The 25379-nt window shown below is 43.9% G+C and overlaps 1 protein-coding gene across 1 annotated transcript in view; it reads left to right on the plus strand.

The window, feature by feature from the left end:
* The window catches only part of PCSK5 (proprotein convertase subtilisin/kexin type 5), a 336435-nt gene that overhangs the window by 264016 nt on the left and 47040 nt on the right, over window positions 1-25379 (plus strand). The window contains exons 23-25 of the mRNA XM_039242170.1: window positions 20133-20175; window positions 22798-22934; window positions 24458-24658. Coding sequence (XP_039098101.1) covers window positions 20133-20175; window positions 22798-22934; window positions 24458-24658 — 381 coding nt within the window. The remainder of the gene's footprint in view (window positions 1-20132; window positions 20176-22797; window positions 22935-24457; window positions 24659-25379) is intronic.

Raw genomic sequence — 25379 nt, forward strand, 5'->3', positions numbered from 1 at the left:
CTTGACTCTCTTCCTTTTCTGTATTTGATTTTTCCTAATTTCGCATTTGATAAAGAATTCTGGTGCTAAAACAAAATGTTAAATCCTCGAAGTTAGATAAACCCTAGAACCTATGAATATGTTCCCATAACAGCAGAAGGAACTTTGAAAATATGATTAAGGTTAAAGATCTTGAGAAGGGGATATCATCCCGGGTTATCGAGGTGGGTCGCAGCTAAGCACACCAGTCCTTGAAAGTGGAGAGCCTTTCCAGCTGTGGTCAGAAAGAGAGAGGAGAGAGGAGAGACTCATCGTTGCTAGTTTTAGGCTTCCTTCCCCAAACTGAATACAGGTGGCATCAAAAAGCCAAATGAAACCTTCAGTGGACAGCAGACTGGGACACGGATCTCAGTCCTACAACCCCAAGGAACTATTGGTTGAAGCCAATAACTCAAATGACCAAAGAAACCATTCTTTTGCCAGAGCCCCTCAGAAAGCAATGCAGCCTTGTGGCGACTCTGATTTTAGCCCAGCAAGTCCGATAGTGGTGACCCACAGCACTGTAGAATAGTAAATCTGTACTGTTGTAAGCTGCTAAATTTGGTAATTTGTTGCGACAGCAAAAGAAAAATGCTACGCTACTTAAAATACGTAATGAAATATTTAAGGGTACACATTGCATATGGAGGGAAGAATAAAAACAACTCTGCATCCTTAGATGACCATTAAAAAAAAATCAGAAAGACCACATCGAATCCTACTTTTCAAAATGAATAAAGCGCTGAGCCATGTCTCGAAAGTTAAAAAAAATAATAAAAATAATAGAATAAAATACATCATGAAGCGAACGGCACAGGCTAAGGGCTCAACAAACACCAGAATTCCTTATGAACAATATTAATGGCACACTTATTGTTTTATAATCTCAAAAATCTCTTTCTGCCTTGATGCTGAGCTCTAAATTCTGAAACCCTTCTTCCTGCCTCTCCCAGAAAGGCGTCCTTTAAGTTGTCTTAGGGAATTGTTCACCAGCTTCACGGCCTCAATATTGTGCTGGACTTAAGTGAGAAGAAATTTCCCGAGAGACAAAACCCACAGTGCACATCAGACTCACGAAAAACGGATGGCTGGATAGGAGATACTTTGGGACAGGATACCTTGGAAAGGACAGCACATGACCTATGCGGGAGTTTGGCTGGGAACGCTTAACCTGAATGTAAACAAAAAGAAATATCAAGTAAATGCCAAAGGAGAAGCGCACTATAAAAAAGCACATGTTGCCTTTTTAAAATGTCAGTGTCACAAAAGACAAGAGCCAACGAGTTGCTCCAGATTGGAGAAGACTAAACAGACAAGGGGACTAAATGCAATACATGATCCTAGGATTGAGTCAATTGGGATAAAAACGGAATATAGAGAGCAGATTACATAAAGGTATTTATTAACCTTAAATTTACAGAAGTCGATGGCTGCACTGTGGTTCTACAAGAGAGTGTACTTATTCTTCGGAAATATGCACTGAAATGTTTAGGGGTAAAGAGCCCCAGAGTATGCATCTTACTTTGAGTGATTCAGAAAAAGAAATTTCAAAATTTAAAACATAGAAACTTAACACAGAATGAGAGCAAGTGAGCAAACGCTACACAAATCGGGGGAAGAGTTCACAGTGAGTGTGAGTAAAGCATAAGTGGGTTTATTCTTGCAACTTTTCTGTGAGTTTGAAGTTATCATCCAATAAAATGCTAAAAGAAAAGCCAGCCAAGTTTGTGATCCGATAAAGAGAAGAAACTGTGAGCACAGAGTGACCACTCAAAGCCACACGTTTACCTCTGGTTTGTCATTCCGTCTGATCCTGTCTCATCGTGATCGCTCATTTTTTCTGACATTTAGAATGCAGAGCTTCAAAAATTAGCCTAAGACGGAAAATTCCCTCAAACTTCCCTTTAGCTGTACTAACCATAAGCCCTGGTCAAAGACAATACGATTTTCAAATAATCCACTACTTTGGGATGTAATAGTTCTTAGACACTGGAACGCTAGGATAGTGCAAAGAAATATTCATATTGTAGGCTGGATAAATGTTTCCTCAAAAGGGTAGCAAGGCTGTCAGCAAAAATGTTAGATGAATGAAGTAATAGTCTATTGTATGAAGTAATTGCATGCACTTACATGCAGACATAATTGACAATAATGAGTCCAAAGGGGGGCATCGTGGCGGCTTGCGTAAACCACAGGTGTCTCCAAATGTTCCTAAATGTGTGACTATTTAATTCTCGTTGCAAAAGAAGCCCTTCCACCTTTTACACGTTGGTAAAGAACCCTGATGTCCACAGAGGTGTTTTTAGAGAAACTGAATCTCCTTCCCTTCTAGTCGCATAACCAAAGTACATGAGCTTTTGCGCTTTCTGTGGTCGAGTTAGTGCCCCTACTGACACTACCAAAATTTTTCAGAAAATACTAGAGATTTCCAAAATGTATCAATGCTTTGGAAAATCGCCTCATTGCCAAAATGAACACTCGCACACTTAGGCACCCATGTGTGCATCTATGATTGGACAATGTCTCGTTCAGTAGCGTCTCAAGAGCCAGAGATGAAAATAACAATGGCTGTCCTACAAGGTTGGTGGCTTCTCCCAAAGGGAAGAAAGAAATCCTGAGCATTCTCATTCGTGTAATTTGTGACTATTAGAAAAATTGGTAGACCCCCTTTCATTGAATCCCTTTGGACTAACAACATAGCCCATCTGGAGCATAAAAGCGCTAAACCTAGAGAAAAGAAAACAGCACAGATGAGCAGGTTTTCCAAGCACTTTCCCCATTCAGAGGGGCTAATAAGGAAAAATGCCGAATTACTATGATTACCCGTGCCTTGAAAATAGCTTATCACCTGCCAATATGAATGGAGACCCCTGGAGGGCTGTGAAATGGAAGCAGGAACAATGGCCTTGAAGACAGAATCTTTGTGGCATCTGAGAGATGCATCTCTGCTCACTGCAAAACGGTCAGCCTTTACGAAATGGGAGCTCTTATTCTACATGAACCCTGCGAACAAGTCCTGGGGTGTTCCTACGCCGTGGGGAAGAAAAATAGAAGACTTTCACAGAATAATCAGGCTCATAAAACATGAAATAAAGGAAAGACATAGCCAGTAATTATCCAAAGAATCAGACTAGACAGACAGCCAATCTCAGGTATTTCGTGGTGGGACAGAGCTCTCCCCAAATCTGGCAGAGAATTGTCAACCTGCTTTTTACTTTGTGTGATTGTGTAGACTTAATCGTACTGTGAAATCTCTCTTGTTTTCCGACCTAAGTGCCACTGGAATGCTGTCCGAGTGTCACATGTGGTTTATTAGGAATAAGAGCTTGGCTGTGCAGGGACTGGGTGTTTGGCTGTTTCATGGATTCTTTTCTCTTGTCATCACAAAGGTCCTGTGTGAAGGCCATTGTAGGCACTGCAGTAGAGCTGTCCCCTGCCCCCCACCAAGACACAGTGTCTCAGCGGTAGCCTCCTTCATTGGCAGGTGCTAAGCTTTTATTTATATTATGATAATGGGTCCATTTCTCCAAAATCGTTTAGATTAAATATTACCACAGCCCAAGTTCTCTTTTATGGCCAACTGTTTTTTTTTACATTTTTAATGTTTATTTATTGTTGAGAGAGACAGAGCATGAGTGGAGGATGGGCAGAAAGAGAGGGAGACACAGAATCTGAAACAGCTCCAGGCTCTGAGCTGTCAGCACAGAGCCCAATGCGGCGTGAGATCACGACGTGAGCCGAAGTCAGATGCTTAACCGACTGAGCCACCCAGGTGCCCCAACTTTTTACTTTATTTACTGCAGCATCAAAACAACCAGAGTCTGTTCATTCATTGTTGCTCTCCCTGAGAACGGCTACTGGGAGAAAGGGCTCTCACAAATTTGAAGAGTATTACCTTTTTGTTCAATAATTTATTGCCTGTCCTCACAAAACCTATGTACATGCTTATGGGTATGTACACACACACACAGACACACACAGACACACACACACACACGCTTGGGTGCCCACCTTCATACCATAGGCATGACATTGTCCTAACATTGGGATTGGAGGGGTGAATAGATTTCCTTTGTGCTAGAGACCAGGACATGTGCCATTCATTACTTTGGCAAGGGGGGCAAAGAACATAAAAATGTGTCTAATGTTTCACTACCTTCTAGATAAATCAGTGTTGTACTCATAGCACTGCTTCTAATATTCTTTCATCTGATTCTCAATTTCTAGCCCTCAGATCAATTTACTACATTTGAAGCATCTTAAAAAGCTCCCTCTTCAGGGGTGCCTGGGTGGCTCAGTTGGTTAAGCATCCAACCTCAGCTCAGGTCATGACCTCACAGTTTGTGGGTTCAAGCCCCACATCAGACTCTGTGCTGACAGCTAGTTCAGAGCCTGGAGCCTGTTTCTGTGTCTCCTGGATTCTGTGTCTCTCTCTCTCTGACCCTCCCCTGCTCATGCTGTCTCTCTCTCTCATTCAGAAATAAATAAAGCATTAAAAAAAAAAAAAAGCTCCCTCTTCAGGAGAACGTGCCCTGAGAGCCTCTCCCTTCTTCCCACGTGCTCCATCCCACACATAGGCACACACGCACACTCCGCACCAGGTAACGTGTTTCTCTAAACCTGAAAAATAATGCCCTTTTTATTCTAAATAACAGAGTACTTTTCAAAAAGCTCAAGTGACAAAAGTTGGTGAGACATTTACCTGCGTGGGTTTGTACAGTTCTTGGTCATCATTTAAAACGCCTTTCCTGAGTCTTTCGTGTGTACTCCATTCTGTAGAAGAAAAAGAAACATGGCTTTCATCTTCAAAGAACTTAAAACACCAGGCCAGAGGTCAGCAAATTAGATTTTTTTAAATGTTTATTTATTTTTGAAATAGAGAGAGACAGAGCTTGAGGCAGGGAGGGGCAGAGAGAGGGGGAGACACAGAATCCGAAGCAGGCTCCAAGCTCCGAACTGTCAGCACTGAGCCCAACGTGGGGCTCGAACCCACGAACTGTGAGATCATGACCTGAGCTGAAGTGGGACGCTTAACTGACTGAGCCGCCCAGGTGCCCCAAATTTAATTTTCACTAATAATCGTTTGGTTTTGGTCAGGTCCTGAAAAATCTACATCTCAACATCTATAAAAATTGGGGAGGAGGTAGAAATTGAGCAGGATCAAGGGTCCTAAATTCAGATACCTCCCGGTGCCAGACAGACACCGGAATCAGACAGGCCAGCTGGGGACTCAGGCCCATAGGAGAACCCCATCTAGGAGTCGTTTGCAGCTCAGCCCCTCAACTGTTTACAGAAAGAATGTCGAGTATCCTGTCTTTCATGAGAAATCCTTTGACTTCTTTAGATAGAGTATGGGTCAACGTCGCGCTTGCCAACAAAACATTTCTTGCAAACCAGCTAGGAGCTTCTGGACTCCAGGCACTCCTAGGTCCTTCTTCCTTATGCGGTATGATGTTTGGAGTCACCAGCAATTGGCATGCAAGCCCAGTATTCTGAAGGGCGTATGGACCCCGGGAAAGACGGCCACCGAATCCCTCAGGCCATCAAATGATTAGAAATTGTGCTCAGCACTCATCACTGTTTCAGCAAGTCCAAGTGTTGTCACTAGTGAAAATCCAGATGGGACCGATGACTTTTGAGAAGAGGAAGGAGGAGCTTAGAAAGAACATTAAAGGAAGAAAACTCAACTTTTAACTGTTAAAAGTCCTTCTGATCTATGGTGTGTGTCATGAAGAGAAAGTGGAAAGGTTCTAATCCACCACCTGACTCTAGAGACTGAGCAAAACCCCCCATCGCTGTGAGAAATAACAGCTCAGAAGGACAGAGGAAGGTTCCATCAAAGCACACCTAGTCATCCACAGAAGCCATCAAATAACACAGAAGAGAAAATGTGTAGCAGTGAATAAAGCACCAAACACAGCAAAATCCTCAGATCAAGGGAAACGCTTTTGAAGACAACTATTTCCAAAATCTATGAAGTCTGAAAAAGGTAGAAGAATAGGCGAAGCCTCCAAATCTAGGGGGAAGGACAGATCCTCCGGTTGGTGCCTCCTGATTAATGAGTAAAAAGTGATCCAGTTGCTATAGCAACTTGAAGATACACAAAAGAAAACATCACTTCTTTAAAATATTCCCGATGATGAAGAGTCTTGAAAAATATTTTTTTGAACATGTAAGAGGCTCTCTTCGCCACCCTCCCAAGAGCGTAACACAGAGGATGGCTCTTTGTTTGTTTGTTACCCCCAGATAACAGGACTTTTTTATACGAGCCTTAGTTTGCTTACGCAAACCAGCAACTTGGACCAAAAGTAATGACCAGAAAATATGTCTGTTGGGGAATAAACTGTTTTTCAGCAGTTTTGTTTCTGTTTAGGCAGCAAAAGGGAGACAAATGTACGTTGTCTTGGTTTTCTTTTCTAACGACGTATTTAGCTGGGAGTTTCCTTGGATGCTGAGAATGTGAAATACACCTAAACAGAGTCAGGAAATGAAAGGTTAGGCTCTCTGTAACCTTCGCTTGTTGTCGAAACAGAGAAGTAATAAAAATATGACTTCGATGGGACTGTGCGCCCCGTCCCTTTGCCGCCTCCAGCTTGGCTCCTGCTCCCCCAACGCTTCTTTCAGTAGCCAAAGGATTGTTCTGTTTGGCTCCAGGCAGTTCGACTTTGGCAGAATAACCCTGCATAGATTGGAGATTCCAAGCGGGGTCTTGAAATGAAAGCTGTAATGATAAAATATCCCCGGGACCCCTTCTGTAGACAGTGGAAGACCCTTAATTGAATGATTTGGGTAAATTGTTGATGCAAAGCCCAGCTACGTGTCCCAAGGCCCATGGCCTGGACAGTCTCTAGCTGATGATGTGATATGGGTTTTTGCCAACCAGTAGAGGGACAAATTGTCTTGAGTAGCTTGGTGAGGGTGCAGGATGGGGTCTCTTAGAGTGGGTGCATAAACATCTTTAAGCAAGGATTTGTCATCTTAAATCGAGGCAGTGTGGAGGAGAGAGAGAAACCATTTGGAGTTCATAGGAACAGAAGTTTCCAAATCTGCATGTGTTCTGTATGACCGTGGACGAGTGACTGATGGTCCTTGGGGCTCAGCTTACTCATCGTTAACATGAGGAAATTGGACCACCTTCAATTCAGCGAACATATGCTACACGTTGTCATCTCCCACCTGTGTCCTCCACAGCCCGCCTCCTGAGCTATATGGCTCCAGATAGAGCACGACTCAGCTGCTCGAGCCAAAATTCTAGGAAACCCTCCATTTCTCCCTCTCTCTCTTGGCTTTGTTAAAAATAACTCTTCCCAAGATTCAGAACCAACTGAGCACTAAGACTGGGGAAGGGGGGCGGGGCGGGGAGCGGCGAGCACGTACAGAAAAAGATCAAAGTATCAACTTGAGTACTTACAAGGCTAAAATGGAGAATGTGAGTTAGATCTATACACAGTAAGCTTCCTAACACTCCCTGCCCTGCATTAAACTTGCCATCTCATCCACGCAGAGTTCCTTCCCTCTAATTCTCATAGAAGATAAAGCATTCCTCAGTCCATGAAAAAGAAGCAGGTGAATGAGAAAGGACTAGTAACTATCTTCCCAGTATTTTAAGGATCAAAGCAGAAACACAGGAGCAAATGGTATTTGTAAATACTTAATGGATCACTGCTTTTGTTTCCCAACGTTGCTGTAAGAAAGAACCACAAAGTGGCTTAAAACAACGGACATATTGGGGCACCTGGGTGGTTGAGTCGGTTGAGCATCCAACTTATCCAACTTTGGCTCAGGTCATGATCTCACAGTTTGTGGGTTCGAGCCCCACGTTGGGCTCTGTGCTGACAGCTCAGAGCCTGGAGCCTGCTTCGGATTCTGTGTCTCCCTCTCTCTCTGCCCCTCCCCCATTGTCTCTCTCTCTCTCTCTCTCTCTCAAAAAATGAATTAAAACATTAAAATTTTTTCAAAAAAAGAACAACAGAAATTTATTTTAAAAACCACAGAACAAAATAGAAATACATCTATTTCTCAATGTCTGGAGGCCGGAAGTCAAGGAGTCAGCAGGATTGGTTACTTCTGGAGGCTCTGGGGGAGGACCTCTCCTTGCCTCTCCCTACCTTCATTGCCAACAATCCCTGCCGGTCCTTGATTGGCAGCTGCAACACTTCAATCCGTGCCTCGATGGTCTCATCATCATCTTCCATGTCTGTACGTCTGTCTTCATGTGACCTTCTTATATGGACATCAGCCACTGGATTTAGACTCCACCCTAATCCACTGGGACCTCTTCTTAACTTCATTATACAAGCAAGGACCCTACTTCCAAGTAAGGTCACATTCGTGGGTACCAGAGGTTAGGACTTGAACACGTTTTGGGGGACATAACTCAACCCACAACAGCCACCAACTCATTTCCACTTCTCACATATTTTTCATTCTGTCCACTTGGACCCACCTCCATGACTATGCTTTAGTTTAGGCCGCTAACAGCTCACCTGGATAATGCCAATGTCTTCTACTGATGTCCCCAGTTCTAATCCTTTGTTTCTTCTCTTTCCTTCTTGAAATCCATTCTCTATACCACAATAACCAGGTCCCTTCTAAAATTTAAACCTGGTCATGACACAACCACCGACAAATCTAGTGATTTCCCATGGCTCTGGACAAAGCCTGTCTTTCCAAGCATGACACAGACGCATCTTCGTGACCTAGTCTCTATCCGTTCCGTCTTCCCTCCCATTTCTTCTTGCTTTCTCGAACCCCAACATCCACTCATTGCTCTAGCTACCCCAAACTCTTTGCAATCCATTGTGTACTTTTCCCATTCATTTATTTAAAATATGTGTGTTTTGGGGGTGCCTGGGTGGCTCAGTCAGTGAGGCATCTGACTTTGGCTCAGGTCATGATCTCACGGTTTATGGGTTCAAGTCCACATAGGGCTCTGTGCGCACAGCTCAGAGCCTGGAGCCTGCTTCGGATTCTGTGTCTCCCCCTCTCTCCGCCCCTCCTCCACTCATGCTCTGTTGTTCTCACTCTCTCAAAAATAAAAAAAAAGAACACTAAAAAAATTTTTAAATATTGTGTTTTTTTTTTAAATGTTTTATTTATTTCTAGGAGAGAGAGAGAGACAGCGTGAACAGGGGAGGGTCAGAGAGAGAGGGAGTCACAGACTGAAACAGGCTCCAGGCTCTGAGCAGGCAGTCAGCACAGAGCCCGACGCGGGGCCCAAACCCACGAACCGCGAGATCATGACCTAAGCGAAAGTCGGACGCTTAACTGACTAAGCCACCCAGGCGCCCCAATTAAATATTGTGTTTTTAAGGTGGGGGCAACCATGCTATATAAGGGGAATCTCATGAGCCCTTTTATTAGTGGAATCATCTCCATAGACTTAGGTCTCTCTGCCTTCAGGTCTTTCCACATGGAAATAATTCTACCCTCTCTCCTTCAAATTCATTTTCCAGGTTCACTAAGCCTTCGCTTCCTCAAGGAACCATTATATGACCACAGTCCCCTCCCCTCGAACACACACCCTGGTTTAAGTATCATCCTATTCTCGTCATAATGAATTGTTCATAATCCCTCTGGTAACACTACACAGCATTCATGGCAATATCTTTTCCCTTGCTGCGTTCCTCCCTATGCCCTGAGCTCTGCAGTGTACCAGGAATTAGTTATCATCTTAGCCCTGGCAAATAGTAGGACTCAAAATATGTTTGTGGGAGAAATCGATTAATGCTGGGCATAACACGAGGCACTAGGGTTGCTGAGAGGGGTGAGATATAGTTCCTGACTATAGCAGAGTATTCACACTTCACCAAACCCCAACTTGACCATGGCCGCAGCATCACTATAACGTTTATTGGAGGCTCAAAAACAAACCAACCAACCAAAAACCCCACTCATTATTTTAGAACTATAGGACTCAAAAAGAACAAACAGAAATGCTTCATAGTCTTATGACATCTGAGCTGGGCGGAAGCCTAACTTCCCTTCTGGTTCTTCTACTTTATGATTCCAGGTCTTTCCCCAGAATTTCAAAGAACTTTCTGCCACTATTTTAGTGTTCTTTTGAAATGGTTGATGCTCTTTAATTCACCACATTTCCAAGTCTTCTTCTCAAAGTATTTTCTTTCTGTTTACCTAGTGCGTCTCTTTATCCTTCTCCACAGATTAAGAGCTGTTTGTATTCTTGGTTATTCTGCAATTTCATTATGACGGATCTTCTTATAGATTAAAAAATAATAGGGGCACCTGTGTGGCTCAGTCGGTTAAGCTTCCGGCTTCGCCTCAGGTCAGAATCTTATGGTTTGTGAGTTTGAGGCTCGCGTCAGGCTCTGTGCTGACAGCTCAGAGCCTGGAGCCTGCTTCAGATTCTGTGCCTCCCTCCCTCTCTGCCCGTCCCTTGCTCATGTTCTGTCTCTCTCTCTGAAAAATAATAAACATTCAAAACATAAAAAAAAATGTATATTTTAATGCTGTTAATGTATGTTTAATATATGCTAAATAATATGTATGTTTCAGTTCTTGGGACTAATGATTACTATCTTTTAATAATTCTGGAAAATTCTCTTGCATTCTTTTTTTTTTTTTTTTCCTACTACTACCCTTACCCATTCTATTATTTCTTTTTGGAACTTTGACATATATTAAATCTTCTCATATTAACCTCCTCGGCTTTTACTGCTCTTTCATGTTTTTTACCTCTTTGTCTCTTTGTCCCTCCGTATATTCTATCTTTTCTTTGAATCTATCTTTGTATTGAGATTACTCATTCTCTTTCTGCTATGCCTAATCTATTGTTTAATAGATTAATCTATTGTTTAACTGAATTTCAACTTTGAATGCTTATGTTTTCCACTTATAGAAGTTATATTTGCTCCTTTCCAAACTGGTTACTTTTTTATTTTCAAGATGTTCTTTTATTTCTTTAAAAATATTAAATATTGGTTGTTTTTACATTCTGTGTCAGATAATTTCAAGATCAGTGATCTCTGTGGGTCTGATTCTGATATCTGTTATTTCTGCCAACTTTCTCTCAGAGTGCCTGAGTTCCTTGTGTTTAAAAATTTTTAAATGTTTATTTATTTTTGAGAGACAAACAGAGACAGAGCATGAGTGGAAGAGGGGTAGAGAAAGAGAGGGAGACACAGAATCCGAAGCAGGCTCCTGGCTCTGAGCTGTCAGCACAGAGCCCAACGTGGGGCTCAAACACACGAGCTGTGAGATCATGACCTGAGCTCAGGTCTGATCATGATCAGACGTTCAACTGAGTGAGCCGCACAGGTGCCCCCTGACTTCTGTGTTTTTAAACTGTGACCAATTACCTTGGAAATGTACCCGTGAGCATACTTTGAGATTTGAGTTAAGACTGCATTTCTCTAGAGAGGATTTGCGTTTGTTTCTACCAATTGCCCTGAGACACTACCTACTTAGGACTATTTTAAATTGAATTTCCCTTTGGAGATGTTCCAAAATACACAGGTAACGTGAATTCAGATTACCTGTGTAAGATCTAGCTTACAGTTCTAGATTCTTAGACGAGGTGTTGTTGTTTCTTAATCTACCCAATGCCAAGGCTGAGCCTGGGATGATGTTTTTTGTTTTCCCTTCCTGCCAATTTTCTTTTTCATTCATCCTTACACTGAAACTATAGTCCTTGGCTTCCCCCTTTCAGCCTCGTATTTTATCTGGCAACTCCAACTATAATTAAAAATGCTCTGAAATTTTCTATTCAAAAAGAGAGATGAAGGCTAATTAAGTGGGAAGAAAGGAAGAGAATCATAACTCAGTTTCTTTCAGCCCCTAAGCAAATATTTGTGTGGTATTAGTGGTTTATCTATTCTATATTTTGTCACATTGTGGTTTCTTCCCTAATTAGCTTTGCTAATTACTGTCTCCTCACCAAACTCCTTCAGGGTAGAAATTGCCTTTCTTGTCTGTGTAGACCTATAATAACCAAAATGGTGTATAAACTATCATACAGAATCAGTTAAGTATTTGCTTATTGCTCTTATGCCTGTCCCTCTGCTGACTCTTCCTCCTTTCCATCCACCCAAGTCCTCAAGCCAGAGCAAGGGAGCCATCTACTTCCTCACTTCCCACATCATGTCATCTGGGCTTCTCGATTTTATCTGTCTAGTTTCCTCAAATCTGATTTATCTTTATTATTGCAGCTGTAGACCGAGTTTATGCCTAACCATGTCTTCTGTAGCATATTCCTTAAAAGAGTGCTTCTCAAATGTGTTATGTGGAATCCTGGTTTTGTAAGATGTAGTGGATGTAACCATTTCCGCAGCTTAATAAGTCATTTTCCATGCAGCACTCATGGCGATCATTTTAAGTAAATCAGATCACATCGGATTTTGTTTTGTAAAGCTTCTCATGGTTTCTCATTACTCTTAGATGAACGCAAACTCTTAAGCCTGGCCAATAAGATAATATTTGATCTGATCCAGCCTATGACCTTGGCCTCATCTCCAGACTCTCTCCCTTTCTCTTCATCCACTGTAGCCCCACTGGCCTTCTCAATGTTTCTTGAATGAGGAAGTTTTTTTAGCTTCTGTCTGAAACACTGAGTTCAGAACTCACATGGCTATCTCCTTGGCACCATTCTGATCCCCTCTCAAAGGTCAATTCCCAAAAGACTCTCTCCCACCAGCCTATCTAAATGAAGGCCTCTTGTCTCCATTGTAATCTCCTCACTCCCTAACCCTTGATCTGAATGTATGTACTTAGTTTATATGCTCTTCTTCTTCATCAGTGCACCTTCCTGGAGCTTCTGCTATGTGCCAGGCAATATTCATGGTACTGAGATGCAGGAAAACCAAACCAAATCACCTGTCCTCATGGAGCCTGCATTTTAGTGGCTGTTTCATGCGCTTATTGAAGATTTACAGTTTAAAATGTAAAATCTTACATTATTATCTGTCTTTTCTTGTACGGTCTCCTTTCCCTCTAAAACGTAAGTTCCAGAACGAACAGATAAGTGACGGAGGACGCAGCTGTAGTGAGCGAGCCTCACAGGCACTCAGCTGTGTGTACTCACCCATCACTCCCACCTGCTAATTGGTTGAGAGAAGAATGGAAATCCAGAAACAGCTTGCCTCTGATGATATTCCACTGTTGGAACCAGAGGACTTGGTAAAGACTGGAGTCCAATAGAGAACGGAGCCCTCCTTTAGCCAACATTTGTAGACAATGATTTAGATTATTTATTCTGGTCTCTCTACTACCGTGTCCCTCCAGGGGCTGGTACCGCATTGTCAGCTGCACCAGGGACCTTATTGCCAATTCAAATATTTATTCATTGTCCTTGGACACCAGAAGAGGACAAAATGAAAATCATCCACGGTCCCCCTAACCAAGTACTTTGTATCCCAGCACCGCTGAACCTTCCAGAAAAAATCTGCTTTGGCAAAGCTGGTCAGAGGCTCCATTTTGTATGTGAGTGCTAATTATTTGAAGCAATTCTAAGGACAAGGCCTAGGTCAATTACATACTTTTTAGTGCTATGTGGGACTTAAAATTACTTGTACTTTGTGGGCATATAAATCTCTTATCCGGTTCATTATTTTTGAGTGAAATGAAGAATGCCAGCACTCTCCTAACAGGTTTGTACAGCATCATCCAATAAGTACATATTTACTCTGAGAGAATATGCATTATTGACAACGTGCTTAATTATCTCCCCAAACAATTTAAGTATTGGCTGCTTGTAATACTGTCTTCTGCCCTCAAAGGGACCCATGGTACATCTCCATAGGGGAGGGATATCTTGCGGATGCTCCCACAAGGTTTCGGGTGCTCATAAAGAGAACTGTTTAAGAATGCTTGGCCCAAGTGACAGCACCTCATCCAGTTAGTAAGTCTTGAGGCAGAGCCGAGAATAACTCCATTTCCTAGTCATCTGTCTCCTTTACAGACGCCCATCAGAAAAGCATTTCATATTAAAAGTGAATTTTTAAAAAGGAGTTAAAAACATCTGCCATGGTTTAACCAAACCTTGTGGAATATGAGTCTTGTCCTGGAGATGTAGGATCAAGCATTGCTGAGAAAAGAAATGGGAAGATGAAAAAACAAAAGTGTGAAGAAAGGGGACAGAAAAGGTGTGACCAAAAGATCAGGTCTCTTGAAAAAGAGGTCTGCGGGGAGAAGACCGTTTTCCAAACACAAATGACTCCTGGAATTCATAACCTGAGCATGCGCTTGCTTTCCTTAACAGCATTTTTTTCTAATTAATTCCATGGCACACATTAAGAAAATTTGGAAACATACACATAAATAAAATCAGAGATAGCTACTAATAACAGTTTAGCTTTCCTTTATATTCTTGATTACATCATATCTATACATATAGATAGATATGCATACATATTATATACATACTAGATCTGTGTTCCCATCCTTATTCACATAGCCTATCATGAAAATGTTCCCATGTCATTAAATATTTTTTTAAGTTTATTTCTTTGGGGGGGGGAGGGGCAGCGAGAAAGGGGAACAGAGGATCCGAAACAGGCTCCGCACTGACAGCAGAGAGCCCAATGCAGAATTTGAACCTGTGAACCATGGGATCATGACCTGAGCCAAAGTCAGACGCTCAGCTGACTGAGCCACCCAGGCACCCCATTAAATATTTTTGAGAAACACAATTTTAATGTATAAATGTACCCCACTTTTTAAATCTGTTCTCAGCAGATGAACTTTTACACTGTCTTTCAAAGGCACATAATCACGTTATTTTAACCTAGAAAGTTTTTTTTCCTGGGGAACACATTTATGCACCAGAGCTAGAGAATGTGATGGAAAGGCGAGAAACGTAGAATCCAGTCATATCATTCAAACGCCTTCATTTCTATCTGTGTTTTCTATCTCCCAACCCCAAAATGCTAGGTGAACAAGTTAATTAGAATCATGGAGTGTGTCTATAAATATGGAAGGGCTACAAGCCAAGTGCAGGAAGTCCTTATATACGTGCAGATGTGCGAGCCCATCAGAGAACCGCCCCTTCCAGTTATAACTCTACAAAATCAAATGTAAAACATATTTTGGGAAAGTTGGTACATGAATATATTAGCTCAGATGTAGCATTCTGTTAAGTGTGACCTGAGTCACTTGTCCCCAAAGAGAAGTATGCGAGACAAACCACTGGCCTACAGCAAAAGATAGAACGTGTATTTATAATCATTTTGTTATTAAATTTTCTACTTGAGCATATCTTTTTCAAGATGTGAAACATTCATGCAGTAGCGCATATAAATAATTCTCACACACACACACACACACACACATACACGCATTACAGGCACATGCTAAATTCTTCAAACCAGTGGGGTGATCAATCAAAACAGTATGAACATTGCTACATCAGATTCTGTAATTAGGGAGCTTACAGAATATTTGGGACTAGAAACCTATGAAGAATGGGTGAAGCATGACTTTGCCTAAGTGTGGGGGGCACTGGGGAGGTGAACAGAGCCTCAAGTTTGGTGGAGCCTGGAATATAGGTGAGGGAAACTAGAAAGGTAACTGAGCCAAAAGGCTGAAATCATCTGGGGAAAGCAAGCATCCAGGGTATGCTGAACTTCGATAAGGTGGGTGCTGCTTTATGGAACATTTACAGAGGTGGCCAAGGAGGTCAAAGCAAAAGGAGTCTTCTGAGTCTAGGAGAGATGGAGGGACAGAGGGAGAGGAGCACTTAGGAGCCACCTAAGAGCATAAGTGTAACACACCCATTAGTCGATTGTCCTAGGCAGTAGCTAGTAGGTCTGCGCAGGAAAGGACTACAGAAGAGATCAGCTTCAATAGGCAGGGATAGAGGAAGGCCTAGCTACATTTAGGTACAGATGAAAGTCCTACAAGTCTGAAAATGAATCCTGAAAGAAATACCATCCTAACATTCATTGCAAAACCTCACAGTTTCGCAGAGAGGCAATTCTGCCTCAACAACATAGCTGATCCATGGCTAATTGTGGCAAACCTAGATGTTAGATGATGAAGGGCTGTTCTTTTAAAAGCCAAGTGTCTTTTGTCTCCTTCACGTGAAAAATAACCGTATAAGAAGAATTAATTTAGAAAAAGCAAACTCAAGCCATTTCAGCTTATATGTATTTTTAATTATAGGGCTCAAAATTTTATGTAAACCAGAAAACTTTCCTTTTCTCTTCACACTTTTAAAATTAGTTCCATTTCAAGTTTAAAGTATCTCTTTGCAATATATTTTATAAGAGCGGTGTCCAAAACTACTAACACGGCCCCGATCCATCCGTATTCAATGGTGGAGGGCTATAGGTATTCCTGAGAGCAAAACAACATGGCAGAGATGTACATTGACCACGGAAGGAGACATTGACAACAGCAGTCAACATCTCCACGAGAGGACTGAGTTTCCATGAGACCCAGCACTGATGAAACTAAGGAAAACATGGAAGGTGACACAGAGGATCACGAAGACCTCTCCAGACACAGGGGACACTGTGGTCCTGCCCACCCACCCCATCAAAAGGAGACAATAAAAATGAGTTTTCTCAAGAAAGGCAGGCTGTATCCCCAGCCTGACAAGGCTTCTGCTCACACATTCTCCTTAGTGGGGATGGGAGTAGCTGGAAGCTAGTAACTGTTGCTGAAGGCTTTTGTCCAAATGTGTGAGACTCTCTCTGAATTCTGACTGAACTAGCCCCAATCCCACCCACACTATGTTCTCTCAGCTCAAAAGTTTGACAACACTGAGTAACCAGAGCTATGTAAACATCCTACTTTGGATATCACCTTCCAAGACAGTTCACAACTCTAGACTGTTTAGACTTTTCCAGCCCCACCCCACCCCCATACACACACATACACACAATGCACGAAGCCAGGAAAATTCATCTTTTGCCTTAAGCCAACCCTCCTCACCTTCCAAATGCCAACTTGACTTAGAGTCAACTTCTAGGTTTGGGATTGTTACCTTTCCTTAATCCCACAGCAGCTGCCTCTCAGTGGTCAAGCTAAATCCATTTAGCTTATGTCTGACTTGTGGATCTTCTGGGGTGGAAAATTTTTTTTCATAATTCTTATTCTTCAGAATAACTGGCAATAATGAGAAAGACTAATGGGCATTCATAAGCTGTTATAAGACATACTTCCTATTCTATGCATTATTCATTTATGCAAACTACTGTAAAGGTACCAAACTCACTGTGCATCTGGGCTGGAAAGGTCCCTGGACTCAAGATTACATTGGTATGCACATTTCTGAGGCTTGGTTCTGGTTAACATTTTCAACAGTGACCTGCTTAAAGGAGCAGAGAGCAAACTCATTAAATTCGTAGATGAGAAGGATGGCCAGAACATTAGAGAACAGGATTAGAATTTCCCCAGCCCTTGCCAAATTAGCAAAACTGTCAGAGTCAAATATGTTCATCGGGGACAGGCAGGAAAAAGTAAGCTTGCCCAGCTGTGAGCTGAGAAGTAGCAGTGTATTTAGGAACAGAACTGAAAAGAATGCGGATACAGACAGAAGTTTGTAGTGGGCAACAAACTTACCCAGTAGAACCGCCAGTGTTCACCCGGGACTTCGCACCCCCTTAAAATGGGTTCAGATCCTCCAAACAATGGATCGCAGAAGACTAAAGACCCCTCCCCACTGGCAAGAGTTCTAAGAATTTCCGTGGGCTTTGCTTTGTCATGGCACCTCTAGCTTCAGATTCCTTATGTTCCTTAATCAGCCTGGTTTATAGTTCATGTCACTGCCCTGACCTGATTGCCCTATAACAGACCATGTCACCGTATAATGGAGAGAAAAAAACCATAGAGCCTCCTGCAGGATGGTCTGGCTATGTCTTTGGCTGTCTTGACTCTTGTTCAATCCTTCCTATGGAAGGGACATGGCTCAATTTGGCCCCAGAGTGGGCCATAGATTGTCACCCCCTACTAGACTCAGCATCAGAATTGTCGACTTTTGGAGAGTCTCGGCTACCATCATACCTAGCCAGATCATTTTATGCCTGCAGAAATCAGAACCCAGAAAGGAGAGTGAGCAACATTTATGCAAGTTCACAAGGCAGGTAAGCCAGGGTTCAAACTTCAAACTAGAAACAGATAGTCCAGTTCCCAGGCCGCTACCCTCTCCACTGCACCATCACTAGGCTATGTCCACAAGGTTCTGGCAATCCCCCGTTAAAGGGCAGAGCCTCTTACAGAAAGTTTTCCCCAACAGGCACACCTGGGGCTCAGTCAGCTGGGCGTCCAACTCTTGGTTTCAGCTCAGATCATGATCTCACGGTTCATGAGTTCGAGCCATACATCAGCTCTGCACTGACAGTGCGGAGCCTGCTTGGGATTTTCTCTCTCTCCTACTCTGTCTCCCTCTCTGTCCCTCCCATGCTCACTCACTCACTTTCTCTCTCTCTCTCTCAAAGTAAATAAATAAAATTTTAAAAAAAAGAAAGTTTTCCACAATAACCTTTGGTGCGATGCATTAGACATAGAATGTGTAATACGTGGTAGTGCCATCTCGAATCTCCCCTAGGAGGACCCAAGGGGAACACTTGGCTATAGATTCGAGCGAAGCTCTGCCACCAAGAGGCAGGCTTGGTGAAAACCAAAGTAGAGCCTAGAGTGCATTAGAAAGGAAAGCTGTGAACAAAGTTCAAAGGACGTGGTTTTGTTTAAAATCAAATTAAAGGTGGCATATGATCTTCAGGTACCAGAAAGAATCTTCTGTAAAGGGCAATTGTTCTCTACCTCCAATTAGAATAAGAAAGAGCAGAACTGGGGGCGCCTGGGTGGCTTAGTCGGTTGAGCATCTGACTTTCGCTTAGGTCATGATCTCACAGTTCGAGGGTTCGAGCCCCGCGTCGGGCTCTGTGCTGACAGCTAGCTCAGAGCCTGGAGCCTGTTTCAGAGTCTGTGTCTCCCTCTCTCTCTGACCCTCCCCTGCTCACGCTGTCTCTCTCTCTCCTNTCTCTCTGACCCTCCCCTGCTCACGCTGTCTCTCTCTCTCCTAAAAATAAATAAAAATATTTAAAGAAAGAAAGAAAGTAGGAAGGAAGGAAGGAAGGAAGGAAGGAAGGAAGGAAGGAAGGAAAGAGCGAGCAGAACTAGAGTATTCCAGAAACCCGCTGGAGATAGCTTCATTCATCACAGGAATCGCAGGACAGGGGAAATCATAGAATTCCCTTAATAATTGGATCTGGGAATTGGCATCTCTCAGGGAGGGTCAAGAGGAAGGTAAACAGACTGAATTAGTGATTCTCGAAGTCCTTTCTCTCTCATTAAGTGCCCTGAAGCTGTAGGAGAGAGTCCCTCCTCTGAGCCAACAGGAACACATTGAATCATTGTGCTTAATGAGAACAGGACAGTCTTTTCAAGAGGGCCGTGAAGTGTGGAACACAAAGTGGACACTGTATTGGAAACAAATAATTGTCCAGATTTCAAAGGAGTCTCCCAGATGATGCTCCCTCACAATGGCAGGCATTTGAAGGCAACTCATGGAAAACCTACCGTTCAGAGAAGGGAGCTCGTGGCCCCTTCCAAACATGCGTGTGGACATGCTTGAGGCCTTCCCTTCAGTGGAGACCAGGAGCTGTGTGATGTAGACGGTTCTTAATCTGCAGTTTATGTAGACAGTTCTTAATCTGCAATTTGAAAACCTAGTAGCCTCGGACTATACTTCCTTACAAATCAGAGCTAGCTTTGACAAAGATACGTCATTGAATACACCTTGTTACTAATTAAAAATGGTGTAATCTGGAGGCACGTGGGTGGCTCAGTCAGTTAAGCGTCTGACTTCAGCTCAGGTCATGGTCTTGCAGTTGACGAGTTCAAGCCCCACGTCAGGCTCTGTGCTGACAGTTCAGAACCTGGAGCCTGCTTCGGATTCCCTGTGTATCTCTCTCTCTGCCCTCCCATCCTAGCACTTGCTCTCTCGCTCTCTCTCTCAAGAATAAGTAAAATAAAATAAAATTTAATTTAATTAAAAAAAAAACAGTATAATCTGTTCAAATACCATTTCTGGACAGTACGCTTCATGAAACTACCCCAAAAGATTATCTCAAGCCACAACTTTTCCAGAGCCCAGTTTTCCAAATGTGGACGCTTGATAATTATTATGTTTCATTATTCTAATTTTCTTCCAGGTGATCCAGGAACCTGTTCATCATGCACTCCAGGGTATTACATGTAAGTCTGGCTTTTTTTTCTTTTTCATGGCACTAACTTTTCTGCAGTTTAAGCATTACTGACCTAATCCTAAATCCAGTGATTAAAGCAACGAGCCCTGCAGCCTGAAGCAACTCTGCCCTGTCAGGCTATTAAGGAACAATTCTTGGATTTAGCAATAAGAGCCCAGCTGTTTTATTGACTCAAAAGGAGGCCCTCTTTTTCCTGGTCCTGAAAGTCATCCAACCTGACACTGGTGTCTAGGAATCTTGCCATGGGTTACCAGGATTCAGACCTTGCTGTTCATGGACAAATCTTAATGATACCTGACCCCCAAGCAAGCTATTTCCAAATGTCTACATGGAGACCTTGTGCTTAACGGGAGTCAGAAAGGCCAGGAGGAAGCTGGGTACATTAGCAGCCCTTAGTCATTCCCTGGGTAAGGAGAGACACAGCCCACCAGATTAAATGAAATACAGATAACAATCACTCCCAAAGTTCTCCAATTCAAATCTACAAATCAGAGATGGCATGTCCCAATGTCATCTTCCATTCCTATTCCAGTCTGCCTCCTCGGGTCCGTGGGGGCCTATCTCAGAAGAAAAGCTAAGAAAGCAGAGAAGAAGAAAAAGAAGGCCTGGATGATGTATAAGCTGCCTAGTTCCTTCCTGTCATGCTAAGAACTGGGGAGTTTTGGGATCAACTCACACCCAGTTCTTCCCTTTGCCTTTCCATGAACATTGCCAGGGACACGGGATCGATGTTACTCTCCAGAAAAGAAAACGGAATCTCCAAGAGACCATGGGATGTGGCACCACAAGCCAGCGGGGGGCCCGGGGTTTGGGTTGCCTCGACTTTAGTGGGCTGGTGCCTACCATCACCACGCCACCTTTCACGTCCATCACATTCGAGATGCCCAAGGTGTGGGAGTGGGTGAGAAGATGTGGAAAGGGGTGAGGAGCTTGAGAGGGACAGGGCACCCAACAAGTTGAAAGAGCACAAAAATAATCAGTCCGCCCTGTGATTACCTAAGCTGGTGACAGTGAATGAGCAGAAAGCAATCTGTCAGCATATTCATAGTTGGCCTTCACCTGGCACACAGCCCACGCCTCCGGCAGAAGAACAGCGGAAATACAAGCACTCCTTGGTGAGGCTACATGGTTGGGAGCACAGAATGTTCCTTGAAGAACCAAGGAAGGAAACCTTAGACTCTCAGTAGTAGCCACACGGAAGTAGGCGTTCCCACTTTGTTCTTCTCTGTTCCTCTTCTCTATATCCCTCTGGCCCAACTGCACCCTCCCTTGCGTTGACACTGGAGCACACCCCCTGACCTCCTGTCACCTGACAGCGTCCTGTTCAACCTCGAGGGGTAGCGCACTGCTGGCCCCCGATGAGAAGGCCTTGCAAAGTCCTTGGAGAAACAAATACACCGCAAGCACGTGCCTTGCATCACTGAGAGTAAAACGTGAGGTGTTTCAGGAAACACACATTTATAGCCCTTCAGATTGGTTAGTAACTGAATATAGGCAGCGAAACACTGCATAATTGAAGTTGCTAATGAATAAAGGCAAAGCTTTCCTCTGATATCTTGTCAATGCTGTGAAATCCGTCAGTGGGCAAAGGTCAACTTGATTCTGCTCCTCCTTCAAAGGACCCTGTAATTCAATGGAATCTGAAATGCAATATTCTACTGTAGCACGAAAACGAGTAAGATGCATAAAATATATAAATACATAAAGGCTCAGATACTTCACTCTTAATATTAATCACCTAGTGGCAGACATTTTGGTAAGCTGCTTGAACTCTACACTGAACTGTTTCCAAATGTCTGCCTGAAGACCTTGTCCTTGACAGAAGTCAGAAAGTCCAGAATGAAGCCAGTCATCCTCTGAGTAACAAGAGACACAGGCCACCAGGCTAAATGAAACACAGATAACAGTCACTCCCACAGTTCTTCAGTTCAGATCCACAAATCTAACATGGTATGTCTCAACATGTCTCAAAACCACACAAGCTGTCTTTCTGTTCAAATCCCAGGCCCGCCTTTAACTACCTGCGGGACTTTGAGCACTTAACCTTGAGACTCTGGCCCCTTATCTAGAAATTATAGCAAGTAACAGGTACCATATGGGAATTGCATGGAGGTTTAAATGAGTACTAAACACAGGGCACCTGGGTGGCTCAGTCAGGTCATGTTCTCACAGTTCATGAGCACGAGCTCCGCGTCGGGCTCTGTGCTGACAGCTCAGAGCCTGGAGCTTGCTTCAAATTCTGTGTTTCCCTCTTTCTCAGTCCCTCCCCCACTTGCACTCTGTCTCTTTCTCTCAAAAATACATAAACATTTTAAAAAGTTAAAAATAAGTAAATAAATGTGTAGTAAATGCACAGTCAGTACCCCATAAATAAATATCGGTGCCGCTTTCCTTCTCCGCAGCCTTTTCCTTCATGATGGGCCCTTAGGGTCCAGAGTAGGGTGGTCAATGACCTGTTTGGTGAGCACACAGACCAAGAGAAAGTTTGTGCCCTTGAAACCCAAATAACTAGCCCTGTTAGAAACGATGTGTGTACCTATGTAAGGATATTAAATTACGGTGGGTAAGAGAAGTATATCAACACAGCTCATGTTGCATCTCCTCCTGGTAGGTTTCAGCACCGCTGTTATACAACCTGTCCCGAGAAGACCCACAGTGAAGGATCCGAATGTAAGCCGTGCGATACCAACTGCAGCAACTGTGACCAGCACGAGTGCTACTGGTGTGAAGAGGGCTTCTTTCTCCTGGGTAAGCCTGAAAATGGCACAGTCCAAAGGAACACCTTCCAGAGCCTCACCCAAAAATAAGAGCACCTGCTTGTTTGGTCTCAGAGTCTGCCTGTGCCTCTCGTCCAATGATGGATTTTACTTTGGTTTGAACACGGGGGCACCTAGGTGGCTCAGTTGGTTACATGTCTGACTTCAGCTCAGGTCATGATCTCACGGTTTGTGGGTTCGAGCCCCACAGTGGGCTCTGTGCTGAACGCTTGCTCAGAGCCCAGAGCCTGCTTTCGATGCTATGTCTCCTTCTCTCTCTGCCCCTCCTCCGCTTGAACTGTCTCACGCTGTCTCTCAAAAATAAATAAGTGTAAAAACTAATAATAATAATAAACATTAGCCAGGACTACTTCCTTCTGCTTCTATTCCTGAAGCAGAGTTCCTATTTCACTAATTGATTTCAAACACCCCCGAGCTGATGGAAACGAGGAGGGCGGCGGATGGGGAGTGGGAACAACAAAGATAAATGCCTTGAAAGGAATCATCTGGAATATTCAGAACCATGACTCTTTCCTTGAGACTCAATCCATGCTATATATTCCTAAGCACTGTAAAAGTTAATTAAACAAGATCCTGTGGTCAATTCTGGATGGTTAGGAAGGAAATATACCATGAGTCTTCTAGTTGAAGAACTAATGGTCCAGTGCTCGTGAATGTTTGCGGGAGAGAGAGTGGGGCAGAGAGCCCACCCTGATCTCCAGTGGTTCTATATGGACACTTATTTTATTTGTACTGTCTTCAAGGCCCTGAGAATTGAAAGTTCTTTATTCCAGGCTCTTTTTTTTTTAATTTTTTTAAAAATGTTTTATTTATTTCTAGGAGAGAGAGAGAGAGACAGCGTGAGCAGGGGAGGGTCAGAGAGAGAGGGAGTCACAGACTGAAACAGGCTCCAGGCTCTGAGCTGGCAGTCAGCACAGAGCCCAACGCGGGGCCCGAACCCACAAACCGCGAGATCATGACCTAAGCGAAAGTGGGACGCTTAACCGACTAAGCCACCCAGGTGACCCTATTCCAGGCTCTTAGCCCCTTGAGCTGATAGCCAATTTAAATTCTCGGGGAAAAGCAGACTTTTTTTTTTTTTAATGTTTTTAATTTAATTCTGAGAGACAGAGAGAGAGAGACAGCATGAGCAAGGGAGGGTCAGAGAGAGAAGAAGACACAGAATCCAAAACAGGCTCCAGGCTCTGAGCTGTCAGCACAGAGCCCGATGCGGGGCTCAAACCCACAAACCGTGAGATCATGACCTGAGCTGAAGTCGGACGCCCAACCGACTGAGCCACCCAGGTGCCCCAAAAGCAGACTTTCAATGTTGGAGTTAAGACCCGTTCCTTGGTTGAAATAAGCACGTGCCATCTTGGTTTCTTTAAAAACAAACCCCAACAGCAATGTTCCTGAGACTCCCCACGGCGTGTTTGGGACTTGGCCTTGCACAGAGCACCGAGCCAAGCCGGCCAGGGATCTACCTTCACGCTCCCTCTCTGCGGTCTCACGTAGGTGGCACGTGTGTGAGCGAATGTAGCCCCGGCTTCTACGGCGACCCGGAGATGGGAGAATGTGAGCCCTGCCACCAGGCCTGTGAAACCTGCACCGGCTTCGGCCACCAGCAGTGCAGCACGTGCCGGGAAGGAGTGCAGCTGCGGCACGGGATGTGCGTGGGTCCTGCCCTGAACCAGGGGGAAGGCAAATTCTGGAACGGTATGTGCCTCCCGGGAGAGAGAGAGAGAAAGCAGCCATCTGGCCGCCTTCTCTGCCTCCCTCCCTCTTTAACCCTTGCTTTTGGGATATCCCAGAGGTACAGGCTGGGCAGTCAACAAAAGCTGGGTATGGGCATCAAGCCTGGGCTCTGATGCTCCTGGCGGGAGAGGGTAGGAGGCTGTGGTCAGTGGGCACCTGTTCTGGAGGGAAACCCAGAGGGCAGCTGACAGGTAGTAGGGCCCCTGGGTTTCTATCCTGGTGGAGGAGACGGCAGAGCTCGTAAACAGAGTCACGTAGGGCAATCACCCAGCGACCACTGTCTCAAAGATCTCAGAGTCGCTTGATCTGAGCGATGTATCTCCTTATTAAGGCAAAGGAAAATGGCTGGTAAGGGTGGGCAAGGTGGACAAGGAAGAACTGCTCTCAAATATTGGTACTAAAGCCGGGTCGGCAGATCTTTCCGGCTGATGGTAATTAGAACTTACCATCATTCTAGCTTGCCTTTTCAAAGCCCCCCTCCGGTTGCAGATGGGCAAAGTGGGGACTTTGATGGGGGCAGAAGGAATGATGTGGGAGCTTGTGACCCAATGGCAAAGGCCTGCGTGTGTTCATTCCTACCTGCGGCCCCGGAGCCAGACTCCTCACCTGGAGACTCCGTCACGGGCTTCCTCGCAAGGTAGTCACAAACTTCAATGACCTCTGGGTGTCTGTGGTGGTTAAA

The sequence above is a fragment of the Hyaena hyaena genome, unplaced genomic scaffold (assembly GCF_003009895.1).
Source record: "Hyaena hyaena isolate Hyena2069 unplaced genomic scaffold, ASM300989v1 scaffold_206, whole genome shotgun sequence".
In the NCBI taxonomy this organism is placed as follows: Eukaryota; Metazoa; Chordata; class Mammalia; order Carnivora; family Hyaenidae; genus Hyaena; species Hyaena hyaena.